Source organism: Onychostruthus taczanowskii, unplaced genomic scaffold (assembly GCF_017590055.1).
Source record: "Onychostruthus taczanowskii isolate IOZ18803 unplaced genomic scaffold, ASM1759005v1 scaffold17, whole genome shotgun sequence".
NCBI classification, from domain to species: Eukaryota; Metazoa; Chordata; class Aves; order Passeriformes; family Passeridae; genus Onychostruthus; species Onychostruthus taczanowskii.
Genome location: NW_024498906.1, coordinates 12,112,355 through 12,132,676, shown reverse-complemented (window position 1 = coordinate 12,132,676; position 20,322 = coordinate 12,112,355). Strand labels below are relative to the sequence as shown.

At 43.3% G+C, this 20,322-nt stretch overlaps 1 protein-coding gene across 2 annotated transcripts in view; it reads left to right on the top strand.

Annotated features, from left to right (window-relative positions):
- HLCS (holocarboxylase synthetase) overlaps window positions 1-20,322 on the top strand; it is a 119,735-nt gene that overhangs the window by 97,546 nt on the left and 1,867 nt on the right. For both annotated transcript variants that reach the window (XM_041400025.1, XM_041400026.1), the window contains exons 7-11: window positions 7,636-7,703; window positions 8,807-8,967; window positions 12,937-13,051; window positions 16,312-16,525; window positions 18,367-18,577. In XM_041400025.1, coding sequence (XP_041255959.1) covers window positions 7,636-7,703; window positions 8,807-8,967; window positions 12,937-13,051; window positions 16,312-16,525; window positions 18,367-18,535 — 727 coding nt within the window. In that variant the 3' untranslated portion in view covers window positions 18,536-18,577. The remainder of the gene's footprint in view (window positions 1-7,635; window positions 7,704-8,806; window positions 8,968-12,936; window positions 13,052-16,311; window positions 16,526-18,366; window positions 18,578-20,322) is intronic.

The window sequence follows — 20,322 nt, the reverse complement described above, 5'->3', positions numbered from 1 at the left end:
AACTCTATTCACATCTCCCCTGGAAACGCCCTCCTTTGCTGTAACTTTGTGGTCTTGATGATATTCACAGAGAAACTGATTTACTGAATAAAGAAGTTCTTTAAGTTTGCAGTTTTGGAACATGACCAGTGTGTCTGAACCCAGGTTTCAAATTTTACTGGCATTTTGTTGGCAAACTAATTTTTTGGAGTCCTTTCTTATTTGGGTATGTTTCCTGACACCTCTGCCTGTATGGTACTGCATTTTAAAATTCTCTTTTTCTTTCTCTTTTTCAAGAGGAAAAGCCTATAAACATAGACAAAGGACTAATTATAAAATATCAGGTATAAAACTAGAGAGACAAGAAAATTACCAGCTGAAAAATGCAGTGAGCAGAGTAAAAAAAAAATGAGGATTTCATGGTAGAGTTCTGTGCAGCAGGCCCTGATTCTCAAAGCAATTCCACCAGCAAAGCATGACCCATTCCCAATTCATAATACCATCATTTCAATCAAGCATGAGCACATGGGTGGTAAAAAAGGGGTGATTTAGTCTTCCCTTCTCTCCCCTGGCATCTTTTGCTGTTGCTTCCCTTTTGCCAACAGCAGCTTTCATTTATGGAGGGCTGGAAAACATCTCAGGTGGCTTTGTCCTGCTCCCAGCCCTCCTTCATCCTGCATTTTCCCTGGAACTGAATTGTTATTATTGCTGTGCTGAAGGATTTACCCAGCCAGCCAAAGGATCTGGGAGCTCCTCACCCACGTCATTCATTTGGGAGAATATTCCTTGCTGGAAATGTCCTGTCTAGTTCAGGACAATCTTCTTTTTGTAGCATTTCTTGAGTTAACAAGGAACCAGCTGTGCAAGGTTGAAATGCTTTTTTAGCTTTCCCCACGGCTGGGATATTGTAATCCCTTTAATGCTTTTCCTCACTGGTGCAGGACTTTGGTGTGTCCAAGGAGTTCAAGGAGAATTTGACACTAAATGGCCCTTTCTGTGCTAACTTTGCTGTGGGGGAGCTCACTAGAAGGTGAAAGGAGCAATGAATTTTTGCATTAGAACAGAAGAGTGCATTCATGTCAAGGGGTATTCTGGTAAATGTTTTTTCTTGCTGGATTTGGGCACAGTTTTAAGTGAGATTTCTGTCATTTAAATCAGCCGGAGTTGGATTAACAGCTGAGGTGTTCTCCTTGTCTCAGCTGGGGGAGTTGATCTCCTGGGAGCACTTGGTTGTGTGTAAAATGTTGAAATGGAAAGTGGAGGATGGAGAAATGTAAATATTTCAGCTTGTAAGAGAGTGTGCAAATGGTTTTAGGATCCTGCCCGGGAGATGGGATTCCAGTGACCACCACTGGGGCTAAATCACTGATTTAATAGTTACAAAGGCTAATTTCTCACTGATTTCAACCAAACCTAAATGTCTGCTGGAAACACCAGAGATGCCAAGTTCCTTTGTGTTTTCTGGAGTCAGGAATCTCTCAGATATGGTTGAACTGACGGGGGCTCCCAGGACGAGTGAAGAGATCTGAATCCTGACTCCATGTTTCAGAAGGCTGTTTTATTGTATTATGATATATATTATATTAAAATTATATACTAAAAACTATACTAAAATAATAGAAAAAATCCATCAGAAAGCTAAAAGGAACAAGATAGGAATGAAGAATGATAACAAAAGCTCGTGATTCTCAAAGAGTCCAACACAGCTGCATTTTTGATTGGTTATTAAGTAGAAACAACTCACAGGAACCAATCCAAGATTCACCTGTTGGTAAACAATGTCCAGACTACATTCTGCAACCATCACATAGTTAATTGTTTACATTTCTTTTCTGAGGCTTCTCAGCGAGAATAGGAGAAAAATCCTAGCAACGGATTTTTTATAAAATATCATAGCTGCACTCAGAATCCCTGAAGGTTTCTAGTCCAACCTCCTTCTTCTAAGCAGGGTCAACTATGAATTCTACCAGCTTGATCAAGGCTTTTTTCCAGTCAGGTCTGGAAAAACTCCACATCCTATTCCAGAGTTTAGTTATCCCCACAGCTCAGTGTTACTCACAAGCTGGCTGGATGTGTGTGCCATTTCCTCCTGGATCCCCTCCTTTCCTTCACCTCTTATTAAACTTATGAAGACATGAAATAGGACAAGTCTTGGTGAACCCCCTGAGGATCTGCAGTTGTATGCAGCCCACAGCTGGAGTACAAACCAGGATTTTCAATCCCAGAATCCAGACCCTTTCTGCTCAAGGCTTGGCTTGGATACAGGGATGTTTGAAAGAACAGCTTGGAGAGGTTTTCCCTCTCAATCTGGCACCACTCTGATGTCCTTGACCATGAGGATGGGAGAGCTGGATGTGGCCTCAGAAATCTCAGATCCATCCCCTCTGCTCTCAAGGACCTGACTGAGCCAAGATTTCCCAAGAGATTTATGAGATCAATTCTTTTCTGCTGCTGGTGTTTCCTCTTCTCCCTGAGCTCTGTGTGAAGTCCTGGAGGACCTTGTTGGTGAAGACCTGGGCAAAGAATTCCTTGAGTAGCTCAGCCTTAGGTGTATCCACTGTGTTTTAGCCTCAGTCAGCTGAGACCCCACATTTTCCTTCTTTTTTTTTTTTTTTTTTTCAAATCACATTCCAGTAGAAATTCTTGCTGCCATTTTTCCCCCCAATCTCTAATACAATTGAGCTTTCCATTCTCTGGTCAATATTTCTGCATTTCTCCTTTGTAGTATTCTTCCTTGCTTCCATCTTTTTTGAACATTTTTTTACACTCTTGGATTCCCTTTTTTAGCCAAAGCAGCCTCTGTTACATCCTTATTTTCCTCAGGATTGGGACAGGGTTACTTTGTGGGGGGAATTTGTAAAGACCAGATCATTTGAGCTCCTTTTTTCCTTCAGAGATGTCACCCATAAGATCCCATCTACCAGGTACCCGAATAAAATGAATGCAGGGTTTGTTCATCCTCAGAACTTTCCCACATTTCCTGATTTGGTGGCTTTTAGCAGACTCCCAGCATGGTGTCCCTCACAGAAATTGCTGCTTTGGGGTCAATAACAACATTTCTTTTATATTTGATAGAATCATAGAATGGTTTGGGTTGGAAGGGACATCAAAGATTGTCCAATTTCACCCCCTGCCATGGGTAGGGACACCTTCCACTGTCCCAGGCTGCTCCAACCTGGCCTTGGGCACTTCAAGGATCCCAGGGCAGCCACAGCTGCTCTGGGAATTCTTTCCAGGGCCTCCCCACCTTGCCAGAGAAATATTTTTTCCCCAATATCTATTGCAAACCTATTCTCATTCATGGTGTTCTCTCCTCTAACTGTTGCCCACCAACCTAAATAATTCTGGAATTCATTGATTTGACTAAAATGGAAAGGGTTTGTGTTTTTTGTGGGTTTTTTTGTTTGTGGTGGTTTTTTTTTGTTTGGTTTTTTTTTTTTTTTTTTTGTTTTTTTGGTTTTTTTTTTTTGTTTTTGTTTTTAGTTTTTTTGGTAGTTTTGTTTGTGGGTTTTTTTTTTTTTTCTTTGTGTGTGTGTGTGTGTGTGTGTTGCTTTTACAATACTCTCTAAACAACCTCCTTCAGAGTGAGATTTTCAGGCAAGGAACTCGAAGGGAAGGGACAAATCTGCCTATAACTCTTGTGCCCAGGTATTTTAACATCTGGAATGCGCTGCTGGCTGTGGTAATGTCTCTGCAATACTGTAACACAGCAGGATGCTTTAATGAGAGTTTCAACCTTAAACCCACAACATCAATGAAATTTATAGTTGTTAACATTAGTCAAACATGGTTTTGGGGGTTTCAGTTCCCATTTTATGTTCATGTAGGATGAAAAGTCGTTGTGTAAGTCCTCCTTACACTTGGAATTTCTGTAAAATAATTAAATATTGTTTATTACTCTTAGTATATACTGCAGGGTGGGGAGGAGGGTATTTGTATAAAAAACTGTGCTAGAACCTCTCTCTTACTATTTCAGCTGCTTTAATATTCTTGAATGCCAAAAGTGCCTTGCTCACATTTTGGAAAATACCACAAAAATGTTCAAAAAAAAGAAAAGTTTACATAAAATTCCAGTATCATCTTCTATGATCATATAGATGTCATCTGATATTCTTCCTGATGGGTAAATTTATTTTCATGTTGCCATAATTTTATATCTCATTCTGGTTTTTGGAATTAATACCCAGGGTATGATGGTTATAGAGCACAAAAAAAAAAGAAAAAGAAAAAAAAAATTCTTGAAGGAAAAAATTTGGGGGGGGTGGGGGAGAATGTGGTGAGCACTGTGATTAAGCCACTCTGCAGAAAAACAAAATTGTTAAGTCTGCAACTGATTAAGTTGAAAGAGAAGAAGGGAAGTCAATATGTAAAAAAGTGCACGTACAGTTAATCTTTCTGGTAAGGAAAATCCAAGTTGTTTCTCGCAGAGAAGAAACAAACCCCACCAAACTAACAAGCAGACACCATGTACAGAGCTCTGAAGCTGAGGGAAGGCAGGCAGGAGGCTGTGTTCTGTGAAGGCAGAATTTTATTGTCATTGGCTTCATGTTAATTCCAGCACAATCTCAGGAAGTGGTAAAAAAATCAATCTGTGTGTCTCTTGGTGTATCAGTCTGGGAATTAACAACTTCCCCATGTTGTGTCCTTTAAAGAATTTCTATGTGACCCTTGAAAGTCCAGCCTCAGTCTCTCCATGTAATAACTTGTTACCTGCTGCCAAGTCTCCAAGAGCTGCATCATCTGTTCTCCTAGTTGTATCTCTTTGGTGCAGAAGCCTGTGTTTTGCATTCCTAATTAGCTTTTTTCCTGCTCTGTTTATTTTCCTCCCCTCATGGCAGCACATGATTTTTATTTTTTTTTTCATTATTTAAAAACAGATACATGAATGGAGAAGCAGCAGAAATCCGTGTGTTTCAACAAAGCCTGTAATTTCCTCCAAACTGTGTGTCCAAGTTTAAATTAGATTTTTATGTTGCAAAAGCATGGACTTGGTGTTGTAATCAGGCTGCTCCCAGAAGACAGGGATGAAACCTCCTGAGTTTTGGGGGATTTTCCCCCTGAGGGGTTGGAGTGTGTCCAGGGAAGAGAAGGATCTGGAAAACACATCCTGGGAGGAGCAGCTGGGGGAGCTGGGGGAGCTCAGTCTGGAAAAAAGGAGGCTCAGGAGAAGCTCAGTGCAGGAGGGGCAGTGAGGGAGGGTTGGTGAAAGTGAAAGGAGAGGAAATGGCCTCAAATTGCACCAAGGGAGGCTCAGGTTGGAGACTGGGACAGAAAATTTCCCTGGCAGAGTGGTCAGGCCTTGGGCTGAGCTGCCCAGGGAGGTTTGGAGTCACTGGAATTGGCCCAGAGGAGTCTGGATGTGGCCCTGGGGACAGGGTTTGGGGTGATGCTGGTGGCACTGGATGGTCCTGGAGGGCTCTTCCAGCCTTGGTGATTCTGGGATTTAGTGTTGAGAGGTAAAATTTGCTGCTAAAGGTGGTAGATAGGTGGGCCTGGTCTAAGCATGTGATCCACAGTGTCCAGAGGAGACAATTCCCAAGGTGTGTTTCGTGGAAGGTGACTGACAAAGAAATTTTCTGGCTGTTGGCCGTTGATGACATCTCCATGACTCGGGAATAATGTGGGAAAACATCATGGGGCCTAGTCCAGCTCCTGCTGGTTTGTGTATTCCTACCCATGGCAGGAGGTGGAACTGGATGATCTTTAAGGTCTTTTCCAACCCAAACCATTCCAGGATTCTGTGATTTGTAATTAGCAAAGGCATTTGTGACCCAGACTTTGGTTGGGCTTTCCAATAACCTCATCATCATGAAAGTAGAATCTCAGAATCACAGAATGACCAGGCTGGAAGAGACCTTCAAGACCGAGTGCAGCCCAGCCCCAAGAGCTCAACTAAACCCTGGCCCCCAGTGCCACATCCAGGCTTTGTTAAACACCCCCAGGGATGGTGACTGCACCACCTCCCCAGGCAGCCATTCCAGAACTTTATCATTCATTCCATAAAAAAACATTTTCCTAACATCCAACCTAAACTGAGTCAGGCATTTGAAAGATACTCTGAAACCTCTGGGTTTCTTGCATTTTGGTGCTGCCACAGCCCCAGGAGTTGCTGATGTCCCATTTCCCAGCGTGTGGAGCAGGAGCAATGGATGGTTCCTCATCCCAGCACAAAGACATGGTGTGTCTGTGGGACACCCACAGCTCCTCCTTGCTGCTCCTGCACCTCCTCAATTGCAGAGCCTGAAACTGCTCCCAAACCCATCTGAAATTCAGGGGAAATTGTTGGTTTTCTCAGCTTTTACAGAGACAGGGCAACTGAGAGGTGTTTTAAAAGATTTTATTCTATTCTGAGTCTCGATTAATAGGGACATACAAGAGATGTAAAGCTCAACACCATTCTATCAGAAGCCAACCTGTTTCTTAATTACTTTATACATGTTTTTCAGCTTAATAATTTTACCACACAATACTACTATTATTCTAACACCAATTATCTATATTTTTTTCCTTACATAGCCTTACTACAATTCATCTTTCCAGTTTCTAATTCTCTAAAATATCTAATCATTTTACAAAACCATATTTTAAATCTTATTTACACCTTATCTCAGTATATACATACAAATATACAACGCTACATAAACTTTCTATCAAACTTTAGGAATTCTTTACAAATCCATTTCTCACAGGAAATCATTGTGAATGGAACTTTTTTCTCTGATTTGGGCTGCCCTTACCCCTGAGACAAGATTGCTTTTATAGGAATGAACAACATCATGTTTGTGCCTGTGGGAGAAGCAGATTTGTGGGCTAGCCATCCCTTTTTGGGCTTACCTCAGAGGCAACATCTTGAATATGTTTTATCTCTGAAATAACTCTTCCTGAAAACGTGAAATGGAGGAGGATCATGGTACAGCTCAGATCTGTTTAAAAGTGGCTTGAACAAAGTTCTCACAGTAGGGTTTTTTCTTATTTTCTTTCTTTTTTCTTTTTTTTTTATTTTAAGTGTAGCATTGACTCATTTGGTGGTGTTAAAGTGCACTTTCTACTTATCCCCAGAGGAAAGTTAGTATTCTTTTAAGTGAAACTATTTTAAAAGCAGAACACAAGCCTAAAATAAGCCAGTGTTCTCTAGAGCTCTCAGAAGGTGTAGATTTATTTACTGTAGTTAAATCATAATTAGTTCTCAGGGGATAGTGTATCTTTTAAACTGCTTTATTGCCACCATATTGGTTTTCTAAATAATCAGAAACTGCTGCTCTTATATTTTGTAGTATGAACAAAAATTTGCTGTAAGTAGAAACAAATGTTTAGAATTGCTGGTTGTCACTTGCTGAAGATAGGGACACCAAAAAAACGAGCACTTGAGGAAGAAGTGAAGAAATACAAAACCTGTGTTATCAGAACTCAAATGAACTATAGCTCTGACTTATTTCAGCCTAACAGGTAAAATAATATTTTACATTATCGTTTTTCAGCCAATCATTTTTTAATATTCTAATGGGTTTGGGTCAGGACTAAATGTTAACTGAAAAAACGGTGGTGCAACGTGAACATAAAATATTACCTGATATTTAAGCCTTGATTTTCATGAATGTAGCTTAGTGTTGCAGCTGATAAGCATGTGGGGTTTTTGGTTTTTTCCCTAATTGGCAGGTTAATGTTCGAGTTGCCTGAGGAGATGGGTTTAATAGCAGTGGCTGTTCGACAAACACAAGGGAAAGGTGAGTAAATCTCCTTATTTTACTCATAAATGTGTATTAAATACACAAAATAGAACATTTTAAGCTGCATTATGAGCATTTTTGAAAATATAATCCATTGAATAAGCCTGTCCTTTTTTCCTCCCGCTCAAACTGTGGATTCAAACTGAAAACCCAAAAGTTAATAAGAGACCAAAGTAAACATTTTCAGGATGTTTGGTGGCTTTTGCAGAAATGATTTAGTGGTCTCCTGGTGCCTGCCAAAAAAGTTTTGCCAGTCACAAAAGCTGCCATCACTACACTCAGTGTAACACAAGTCAGAGCTCCAGATGAAAACTGAAACTGGGTGAACTGGAACAGGACTGGGGCTTGACTTGCTCTGAGATTGAGTCTGAAGGACCTGCCTGAGCAGATAAATGTAAGCAAGTCGTGTTTCCTGCCCAGAAAAATGCTGGCACTTCTTTAAAAGCCACATTTATTTTGCTGGAAGAGCAGAGTGTGTGGCCCAAGAAGCTTTTCCGAGCTCAAATCCATGAGAAGATGATTCCCTGCTTTCAGTGCAGGGTGGTTCAGGGCTTGGGTACATTTCTGGGTGCACACAGGGCACTGTCAGAAATGCTTCTCCACTTGAACAAAGCAAGATCTTCTGAAGTGTGTCTGTTAGCAGAGACCAGGAAAATCCTGGAAGCAGGGGATTTAGCACATGCTGGGAAATGGAGTAGCAGCTTGTACTTCAGAACCTCAGAACAGAATTACAGAATGGCCTGAGTTGGAAGGGACCTTAAAGATCATCTTGTTCCACCTCCTGCCACACCTTCCACAAAACCAGGTCCTCAGAGCCCCATCCAGCCTGGCCTTGAACACTTACAGGGATGGGAATATTCCAGGTTTTTTTAAAGAAAAAAAAAATCTTTTTTCTTTTTCTTTTTTTTTTTGAAGTAGAAGCTTTGCACCTTTTTCTTTGAAAATCAGTTCGGAAACTCCAATTAAAGGAACTGTTGGTCCATTTTTGGATGGATACCTTTGAATCTTTCTCTTTAGTTGTTATCTACATTCACAAAGTGATCTTTTTAGAAATGTTCTTTTCTTGAGTTGAAGTTCCTCTTTTTCCTCTCCCTGCCCAGGTCGTGGTGGAAACGTTTGGCTCAGTCCCATGGGCTGTGCCCTGTCCACTCTGCACCTCTCCATCCCTCTGCATTCCAACCTGGGCCAGAGAATTCCTTTTATCCAGCACCTGGTGTCCTTGGCAGTGGTAGAGGCAGTCAGATCCATACCAGGATATGAGGTATGTCCTTCTAACTCATCTCAAAACCCCTGGTTCCATTTACATTAAATTCAGATTTTAGCTGTGTCTTTTTGTGTGTAATGGCTGAATGCATAATTCAGTTCTTCAGCACTAAGAAGAACCTAAACTTAACCTTGATTATTGGTATGTTTGGAGAAATCCAATATCCAGAGGATGAATATTCTTTTACTGAGCTGCTCAAATGCACTACACTCATTTCACTCTTAATCTTATGAAACTGAAGCCTCAATCCTCAGCAGTAAAGAAAAAGTCAATTTTGTTTGTCCAACAATGAGCTGATTTGTTTTGATTTTGAAGAGAATAAGGAGGAGGGGAAAATGAATAAAACTGACAAATCCTATTCTGCTTTTTTGTTGGTGCTGTTTCAGTGGTCACTTTACCCCTTTTAAAGGATTTTTCCAACCCTTGTTTAAGGTTGAAAACTGATTTCTAAAGCAAGAACTGAGGAGAATTGCTCTCGAGAGGGAATCAAGTGTCCTGTCATCAGTATTAAAATGAAGAACCAGTCTTCTTTATCACCTCATATATCTCCTTTTTAATGTTACCATTTCCTAATATTTGCTAACTATAAAACTTTGGTATTTTACAGAAGTAGTTAACTAAAGCATATGTTTCCTATATTACAGAAAATCAATGACTTATACACATTTACACATGAACTTTATTATAGTTGCACCCAGTAGCTTTGCTGGAGTTTAGGGTCTGTCAGCCTTTCTATTAAAACCTTCTAAATTCAGTGCTTCATAACCTGACTGGAAAAACAAAATGCTTCAGGCTAAAATTTGCAATATAAAATATTTGGCTGGAGTGGATAATTTGACCACTTAAAAACGAAGGGACAAGAGTTAGTTTTATAAAATATGGAGATGACTGGGGAAGGAGCTGATTTATGAATGGAGGTGGTTTTGCTCCTGTGTGCCTGCCCTGATGTACTGTGGCATTTTTTAATTTTATTCCATTCAAGAGGAAAAAGGTGACTGAAGGTCCAAATATTGATGTAAAAAATGTGGATCAACAATGTGTGTACTGTACTGAGCATTTGGACAGTAAAGAGCTTTCTGTGACCAGGGCAGATCTCCTGAACCTGAGGGGACATCAGCCCTTGGCAGGGGGGCAAAAAAGAGTTAAAGGTTTAGAATCAAATATGTTACAGCAAGAAATTTTTAAAAATTATCAAAAACTCAGTGCTTGAATTTCCCCTTTGGACTCAAGTCTTGCAAGGCTTTTCCTTATGTCCATGTCATGCCAGCTGCAGCAGCCCCAAACAATGGGATGATCTACAGAGTGATGGAATTATGGAATGGCTTGGGTTTTGAAGGGATCTGAAAGATCATCCCACGCCTGCCATGGCAGGGACACCTTCCACTGTGCCAGGCTGCTCCAAGCCCCAGTGCCCAACCTGGCCTTGGGCACTGCCAGGGATCCAGGGGCAGCCACAGCTGCTCTGGGAATTCTATTCCAGGGCCTCCCCACCCGCTCAGGGGAGGATTTTTTTTCCCCAACATCCCACCTAAACTTGTAATTTTTCAGTTGGAAGCCATTCCCTGTGTGCTGTCCCTGCATGCTCTGGAAATTGTCTCTCTCCAGGTCTCCTGGGGCTCCTTCAGGCCCTGCAAGGCCACCCTGAGCTCAGCCCAAAGCTTCTCCTGTGCAGCTGAACAATCCCAGCTGTGCCAGCCTTTCCTGCCAGCAGAGCTGCTCCATCCCTCTGCTCATCCTGGAGCCTCTTCTGGGCTGGTTCCAAAATGTCCATGTCTCAGTTTATCATCCAGTCATTGTTTTTAGGATGCCACAATTACTGACTCTGCTGAACCAGCAGCAGCTGAGGTCTTTGTTGTGGGTCCTCCCAGAGCAGATCTGAGGGCTCAGTTGGAAGTTCCCTTGTCAGATGTTAATGCTGAGGATGCAAATGGGCTTTAAGTCAAGAGGATGCTTTGCTCTCCCATTCTGAGATCAGCAGTGAGTGAAGACAAGAACACGCTCCATTTCCAGCGTATTTTGTGATGTTTTGTGTGGTACCTGGTGAACCCACTCTGAGGCAAAGTCATGAGAACACCCAGCTGCCTCAATTGTTCTTGCTGCTTGTTGTCACTTCAGTCACAGAGCTACTGTCTGGTGTCTTGCAGGTGTGTGTTTCTCCCTTTGGCAGCCCTTTCATCACTGCGAGCACCATTTCACTGTGTCATACCTCCCATGTCTCCAGAGTCCCCTGAAAACCTTCCCCCAGTGCAAGGAGCCAAGTTCTTTCCCATAACGAATAGGAGCTGGTGATACTTTCCCTCAGAATGCTTTGATAGTAAAATCAGGTAGTATTTCCTGTCAGTGGATGTGTCATGGACTCCTCCCTGGCCTTTAAATCTGTCAGGAAAGTAGACACGGACCCAGGTGCAGCTTTCACACATCCTGTAAAGGGATTTCATCCCCTACAATAGGAGGGAATGCGACTCTTGTAGGCCTGGAGCACCTCCCATAATTTGCCCCAGGGGATGCAGCAGTCGTGGGCAGTGTTTAAAACTGCAGGAAGCACATTTGATTTCTTTTTGTGTTTAAGTAGCCAGTGCAAAGTTCAGCTCAGCCCTATGGTTTCAACAAAAGCTGCTCTGTGGGGCTGGGACCTTGTCACAGCTCAGTTTGTGTTTCCAGCCCCGCGGCGCTGCCGAGAGCAGGGACAGCTTTGGGATATTTCTGAACTATTTATGGGGTTGGGAACTGGGATTTCTCCTGTCTGCTGAATTTCCTTTCTGAAATTCAGGATGTCACTGTCTCTTTTGCTGCTACTGATGCCTTGAGAAGGCTGAGCTAGAACAGAGACTAGATGGAGTTAAAGAATAAAGCAGGGATTTATGAAAAGGCCTCCATGGATCCACCTTGGGCAGCACAAGAGCCCAGCCAGGGCTGCACCCAAGATGAACCCAAATGGTCCCAAAATGCACGAGCGCTCACGGGGTCTCTCCCTGGGATCAGCTCTGCTCCATGTGCACATTGCAGTTCAGTGTCCAATTCCAGCTCAGCCCCTGCCCTCCCATCCTGCTTGTTTTTCTCTCTCCAGCCCACGGGGTTTGTGCTCCTGGGCTGAGATTTGGATCATTTGTCCTTGGTGCCCAGCTGGAGCAGGAATTGTTTTGTCTCCCTGCTCTGTGCACAGAGCTTACCATCCCATAATGTGAAGTCCAGCCCCACACACTAAAGCAGCACAGAATGTGAAAAATAGAAAAGCTCAAACCTGAGGCATCAGTTCCTGCAAGGATCCCCAGGCAGGGTTACATTTTCTGTAGCATTTTTGAAGCACTTCAAGAGATTCTCATTATGAGCAGCAGCTGACAGCAGCACTTTGGGTGTAGCAAAGAGGTAGAGAAAATTCTCCTCCTCTGCCCTGCTCAGGTGAGAGCCCACCTGAGAGCTGCCCCAGCCCTGTCCCAGCACAGGGAGGAGCTGGAGCTGCTGCAGAGAGCCCAGAGGAGGCTCCAGGATGAGCAGAGGGATGGAGCAGCTCTGCTGGCAGGAAAGGCTGGCACAGCTGGGATTGTTCAGCTGCACAGGAGAAGCTTTGGGCTGAGCTCAGGGTGGCCTTGCAGGGCCTGAAGGAGCCCCAGGAAACCTGGAGAGAGACAATTTCCAGGGCATGCAGGGACAGGACACAGGGGATGCTTCAAACTGAAAAATTACAAGTTTAGATCAGATATTAGGAACAATTTCCTCTCTGGGAAGATGGGCAGGGTGCCCAGAGCAGCTGTGGCTGCCCCTGGATCCCTGGCAGTGCCCAAGGCCAGGCTGGACACTGGGGCTTGGAGCAGCCTGGCACAGTGGAAGGTGTCCCTGCCATGGCAGGGGTGGCACTGGATGGGCTTTAAGGTCCCTCCCAACCCAAACCATTCCATGATTCTCTACAGACTGTGGAGTGATGAATGAGCCATGAATGTCTCTAAATGTCTGGTTTTGTTTCTTCAGGACATTGAGCTGCGAGTTAAGTGGCCAAATGATATTTACTACAGTGATCTGATGAAGATTGGTGGAGTTCTGGTAAACTCAACACTCATTGAAACAACATTTCATATTCTCGTTGGTAAATGTCTTATTTTGAAGCTTTTGTGTGCTGCTTTTTTTGGTTTTTTTCTGGAGGATTTTGTTATCAGTGTCTATATCAGTAAAAATGGCAACGATGAGAACAAATAATGACAGCAGGCATAAGGAAATAAAGCACAACATGAAATCCAGAGGAAGCACAAAAAGTAAATGTTTTCATTCTTCTTAATAATTCCATATGCTTGACAAGTAAAACATAAATGCAAGCATCTGGATTGGTGTAGTAGAGTTCAAAGGAAGAGCATTACATGGGAGAGGGAAATTGTCCTCCTTGATTTATTGCAAAACCAGTGGAATATACTGAAAACTCAATCCTTTTTTCCCAATTTATGGATTTTTTTGTAACATGAAAAATTGTTAAATGAAGAACATGCCTTTTAAATCAAAAGAAGAGCTACATACACAGAGTAATTTTTTTCATTTTTTAATTATTGAGATATTTTTATCGTCTTTAGTCTGGTAATCATCCTGCTCTGTGATAAGGAAGGTTTTCCCCTAAGCATCCCAGATCTGCTCAGAAACTTTCCAGATTCTGGTCCCAAAAGTAATTGTCTCTGCTGTGTGTAGAAAATGGAAAGAAATTCCTTAGCAAGTCTAAAAGGGTAAAGAAAAAAATGATATTTGCTATTCGAATGTAGCACAAGTAAAGTATCCTCCAAAAATGGAGTGGTCATGGTATTGTTTCTGTGATTTTAGAGGTGCAAGAAAAGAGTTGAAGATGTCACCTCTTTCTGTGAAACATGCCCAGACATGACATTTTCCATTCAATTTTATACCTTCATTTTGTAAATAAGCGACTCGAACAGAATGGAGATTGCACAGAAACCTAAGAAATCTCTCTGTGCCCCTTCAACCATTTACAACTTCCACGTTTTCCTACAGTCTGGTTAACATAAGGAAAGCAGGAATACATCCAAAAATAGTTCCTTACATCAAGTATCTCTTAAGCACTTCACATATTTGGTTTGGACCTTTCCATTCTTACCCTAAACATCAAAATATTCCAATTCAAATGGAGACTTCCTGTATCCATTCTCTCTGATATCCATCTGGTAGGTCTGAGGTATAGATAAATGCCTATTTACATCAGTCTGTTTTCACCTGGGAGCTTTGAAAATTGAAACCTCTTTGCTCCATACAAATCCAAGGATCTTTTCCATCACTCCAGTGCTGTGTTTCCCTGGGAGTTCTAGAGGGGCCTCATGACATTTAAGTTTTGTATTAGTAGGAGTGATGAGATTCAGCTTCCCCAGCAGGAAAGGTGTGTCAGATCCATCACCCCTTTTCCAAAGGATCCTTTCCCAGACAGAATCCCAGGATCCCTGAGGTTGGGAAAGCCCTCCCAGCCCATGGAGTCCCAGCTGTGCCCACCTTGTCCCCAGCCCAGAGCACTCAGTGCCACGTCCAGGCACTGAACTCACTCTTTCCATGGCATTCCCAAGAATCTCCCGTAAATGAGGATAATGATGGAAATCAAAGATCATCTCTGAGCTCCAAGGAGGAGCTCAGGAGAATAAGATCAAAGACAAACCTGCATTTTCACTGCTCAACCCTTGCAGGTGACATTCTTCACTTCTAAACACAGTTTGGGGGAAAAAAACCCCAACCAAAACCCCTGTTTTTTCCAATCTGAAATATAAAATTGAAGAACTTTACGGTGTTGGGACTTCTGGAGGAGGAGTTCTGAGAAGAATATTCACCATTAATGTGAGGGCCAGACTGGGAGCAGGCGGAGGAGCCAAGCACCAGTGGAATGCAGGGGACAGCCAGCGAGCGTGACCGGCGAATGCTCCTCTGCCTCTGCTCAGGCACGTCCAGATCCTCATGGATCCACCACTGCAACATCCATCAGCCACATCAGCACGGCAGGGGCACTGCTGAATGCTCTCTTCTCTCGTGGACACTGCAGAGGTGTCCCCAGAGCCCTGAGCACCTCGTGGTTTTTAGATTTCCTGGCTGCCTTTCCCCCTTTGCCGTGTTCGTTCCCAGGTGTTGGGGCTTCAGCTGAGCTCCTCATCCCGGGGTGGCTGTTGTGTCCCACTTTTTGGATGGCTGAGCAGTGATCCTGAGGCTGCTGATGGACCCCAAGGCCCTTGACCCCCTCAGTGGCCACGGTGTCTCTGTTCCCTCACACTGGAGTGCAGATGGCTGAGTTGGGATTTGCTGGCCCAGCTCATTGCATTTTCCAGTTCATTTTCCTTTATCTCTTTCCAGTAACCCATTTCAGCTCATTTCCACAGGACTGGTGTGTTGGGATCATTGTGCCTCGTTTGTCTGCATTCCCTGACTTGTTAAAAATCAAAAACTCCTTTTCACTGAAGGGATCCTTCTCAAAGTTAATATAAATTTTTTGAATTATTAACAGCAAATTTACAAATCAAGACATCTGCACCTCCTTGCAGATGGAGCTGCATCGTGCCCAAACCTGATTGACAGACAGGGCGTTTTATCCCAAATATCTGAGGGAAGAAAAAAACCCCAAATTATTAGGAGAAAAAAATAAACAGGTAATACAATATACTTCTTTACATCCCTCGAAGCCTGTTTCAGCAGGCTGCAGAAAAGGCCCCAGGAGCCATATTTAACAAGGGAGGCATTCTGCCAACTCAGAATTTGGGAATTCCAGCTGGAGAAATCTCAGTGAGAGGCTTGAGGCTTCTAAAGGATATGCTGTGGTGAGATAGATTAGGCAAACTGGAGTCTTACAAAGTTAAAATCAAATCTTCTGGGCTTTCCTGAGCAAGCCAAACAAGGCTTATCAGCTGAGTGAAAAGTCTGGGTTTTTGGAAAGGGCACTCAGCTCACTGCAGGAAACAGAAAGGTCTCTGAGCTGAATTTTAGACTGGGAGATAAAACTCCATCTCAGGGTAGGATCAGTTGTTCTCTGAGTGGGCTGAGGACCTTCCAGGGCATACAGGAATGTCTCACATGGATGGTTTTGGAACCAAGGTGCAGTTTATCCTCTCCCAGCCCTCACTGGTGGGATGAAGTGTGGTTGAAAGGCTGTGCTGGATTTGCCTCCCTAACTCTGAGGAGCCTTTTTGGGGATAAGGAGCAAAATCTGAGCTGAGAGTTTTAATTACAGGAGAAAGAAGATTGAAAAGTGTAAGAGACTGAACAAAGCCAGCTCTGGGAGCCATCCTGAGGGATAATTGTAGGGAGCAGATGAATTAAGTGCGGGCTGTGGTGGCAACAAAGAGTTTGTCTCTCTGATTGTGTCCTTCTCTTTGTTTTCTGCAGGCTTTGGATTTAATGTGAGTAACAGCAACCCCACCATCTGCATCAATGACCTCATTGCAAAGTTGAACAGGGAAGAGGGGACAGAGCTGAAGCCTCTGAGTGCAGACTGTCTCATTGCAAGGACTGTGACTGTGCTGGAGAGGCTCATTGATGTTTTCCAGGAGAAGGGGCCCAATGGAGTTCTTCCCCAGTACTACAAGTATTGGGTACACAGGTAAGAATCCTCAAACTTTCTTTTAATAAAATTGGTGGAAGAACTCATGGGTATTTTGGTTTTTTCCACAAAATTCCCTTTAATATGAGCGAATAATTTAAAATACACTCCCAAGCAGGATGCACATTTTTAAGGGAGAATTAAAGTAGCACATAATAAATCAGTGATTAGCATGAGTTAAAGAATGCTTTCAGGTATTTTACATCTCCAAACAAAGGGAATTTGGAATGATTTGGTTTGAGATGGATGAAGCTACTGTACTTTTAGGAGGAAAAAACAATAGATTGTTTGGATTAACTCCAACTCTGTTCATTCCACAAAAGGAAATTCAAGCAGGTAGAAAATGCTGCTGAAAGTCAATCTGTGTAAAGAGCCATTGAGGTGGGAAATGAAATAATCTGTTAGAAGGTGAAGCCTTCCCTGTGAGGGTGCTGAGGCCCTGGCACAGAAAAACCCTGGCTGCCCCATCCTTGGAGTGCCCAAGGCCAGGTTGGACAGGGCTTGGAGCAGCCTGGGACAGTGGAAAGTGTCAGGGTTGGAGTAGGATGATCTTTAAGGTCCTTTCCAACCCAAACCATTCCATGATTCTTCTAATGATTCTGATGAGTCCTCTGAGGTGATTTTGGTGCCTTGGAGTGCCTCCCTAGAGCAGAGGCTAGACAGGATTAAGAGAATAAGAGCAGGTATTTATTAAAGGCCTCCACAGACACACCTTGGGCACTCAGAAGCCTCCCAGAGGCCTCACCCAACCTGGACAATGGTCACCAGTGTTTCACACAATTATCACTTTGGTCCATTTACATATCAGGGGTTAATTCTCCAATTACAGCTTCAGATAATGAAGTCATTAACCCCCAGTTTGCTTCCTCCCAATTCACTTTTTTTTATATTTTCAGGGCCTGAGGCTGTAGGGTATCCTTGGGTGTCAGGCCCAGAGGGATTGTTTTGTCTGAGCAAAATGTGAAGACAATTACTAAGACTTTATAAGGAGTTTAGAGTTATGCACTAATGCAGTACAGGATTGGAAAAAAATAGAAAAGCTGAATTCTTGAGGCATTATTTTTAATTACTCAGTGTCCATGGGTTGCTGTCTTGGTTTGAAAAGCCAAGTGTCTGCTAAGGAAGGTAGGAGCCTCCCTTGGAATGGAAAATGTAAACCTCCTCCCTCTGAATTATTATGATTTTGAAATTAAGGGGCTCTCAGGTAGAGATATGGCAGTAGGAATAACTGTTCTTTATTAGGGAAAAATTAAAAGTAAAATTAAAATGCAGCAATACAAAACACCACTGCCAGAGTGAGAACATTCCCTGTCCCCCTGTGTGTCAGGGTGGTGGCACAGTCCCATCCCATGGGGGCTCAGCCCTCCTGCAGTGCCAGCTGTGGTTCTGCTGGAGCAGGGATCCTGCACAAGGCTGTTTTCCTCTGCAAGTTTTCCTCTGCAGCTCCAGGGCTGCTGGAGATGGGCCTGCTCTTCCTCTGGGAATGCAGGGCAGGACAAAGCTGCTCCTCTGGGAATGCAGTGGGCAAAGGCTGCTGTGCTGCTCCAGGCTCAGATTGTATCCAGGTAGGAATGCTTGGCTCCTGCCCTGGGCGGAGCATCTCCCCATGGGATGATGGAATTTGATCAGCCCTGCAGGGACACTCCCTGGCCATGGAGAGCAGAGATCTCCTGGAGGGAGGATTGGCTGTGGGAGAGATAAAGAAAAAACTGCCCCATGAACAGCAGAGAACTGCCCCAGCTCTGACAGGTGGAAACTGAACACACAGCCCCAGGCACATCCTGCATTTCCAGCCCAGGGCAGTTCTGACAGAATTCTCTGTTTTCTGTCCCAATTCTCAGTGGGAAGCAGGTGCGGCTCCGCAGCGAGGACGGCGCGCTGGCCTGGATTGTTGGGGTGGATGACTATGGATACCTGCAGGTGCACCAGGAGGGCAAGGGCGTGGAGTCTGTGCACCCTGATGGCAACTCCTTTGACATGCTGAGGAACCTCATCGTCCCCAAGCACTGACAGGAACTCTTGAGTACTGGGCACTGTCACCTCAACCTCAAGGTGGGAAGGATAACTGAAAGTTTGATTTTTCCTTCTGATTTTCTGCTTTGTGTTTGCCGTGGGTAACGTCAGCAGCTGAAAAGAGGTGGTGATCTCACAGCTGAAGGCCTTTATTCTTTTCATTAACTTTAAAACACGCCTCTGTTGCCATTCTTTGTAAGGATCTGTTCTTTGCAAAGGGTCTGATTGCAAAGGAATATTTGTGGTGAACAGAACTTTCTCTTCATTTATGCCCTGTATTGGAGAGACTGAAGTGGCTCAACATTTCCTTTTTTTTTGTTGTTGTTTCTGTGTATTCTGGTTTTCTGTGTTGTCTGTACTAAAACCAGCTGGAACATCACATATTCCTGAATTGTTGGGATCACCACTGTGCTTAATTCCAGGTCTGAGTGAAGATCCTGATTTGGTTCTTCTCTGTATAGACCTCTACAGTAATTTACCAACCTGTGCTTTGATCTCAGGTCTGCAACTCTTAATGGCTGCCTTGAGTTTTTGGGAGAGTATTCCATCAGCACTTAGGAGCTGTGCTGGGTTATCCAAGTGATTTGCACTCTGCTCTTCTCAGTCAGTTGGATCTGAATAAATCATCTCATCTGTCCTTTAAATCATGGTTTTCCAAGAGGTTTCAGGAAAAAAAACCCACTGGAGCAGTGTCACACCCAAGTTACTGTAGAACCCCATCTCAGGGTATGGAACCTGTAATTAATTTAAAATTTAGTAGTAATTTTATCATTATCTCAATGAAGTTAAGTGAATAAATCAAGGGAATAAATCAAATTCCCTGCTGCAAGCAACTACTGCAGTGAGAAAGAGAAATTACACCATTCCCCCATGTCCAAATTCTCTTCCATAGCCCTTTTGTCACCCTCTTTCCCAAGCCAGTGTCTGGTTTTGCTGCTAAGCACTAAAAGCAAGAGCTTTAACACCTGCTGACCTGAAAGCAGCTCATTTTTGGGGCTGCCTGCGCATTTCCAGGTGGGGGGAGCAACCTGGGAATTCTCCTGGAGCAGCCACGTGGGAGCTTGGTGGGGTTTTCTCCCAAGGAGACTTGGTCACCACAGCTCCCCAGACAATTCTGTGCCAGCCAGGCTTGTCCCAGGTGGAATGTGGCCACCTTAATTTCTTTTTTTTCATGGTGGATCAGCCACATTGGTTTGCAGAAAGGAAACTACTGTCTTCTAGCCAGAAATGGGGTTTTTAGGTTAAAGTTCACTTCATAAACAATCCAAACATTTTAGATTGTTTCAGCTCCAAAGCCAAGAAGTCTTAAAACAAGGAAACTTGTCTCTAATGGTAATTTTGACCAATCCTCACATATTAGGGTTTAGGTGGTTTGGCAGCAAGAGTAGAAATTAAATTGTCCCTGTTAAATTTAGGATTTTATGCTCCATCTCACAGAAGATTTGTCCTGATTGTCCAAACCCTGCTGGGTTTTTTTCCCCCATGATCCAGATCACATGAGGCTGCACACCATCATCTCCTAGAACTGCACACACACTGCTGTTAATTGCCATAATTATAATGATGCACCAAGTTTAGCTTTTTCCCACCAGATGCTTTCAAAACTGCTTCGGGCTGAGAAGGTTTGGCAGCTGTCTTTGATATCAGAATTCAATATTAATGCATGTTTTAATCAACTGAGACTCGAGTCTGGCTTTAAAAAGCTTCAATAAAAAGAAAAAAAACATATATTTATATATAGATCTATAAAAAGTGGGTGTGCACATGCACACTCACATCTTCCT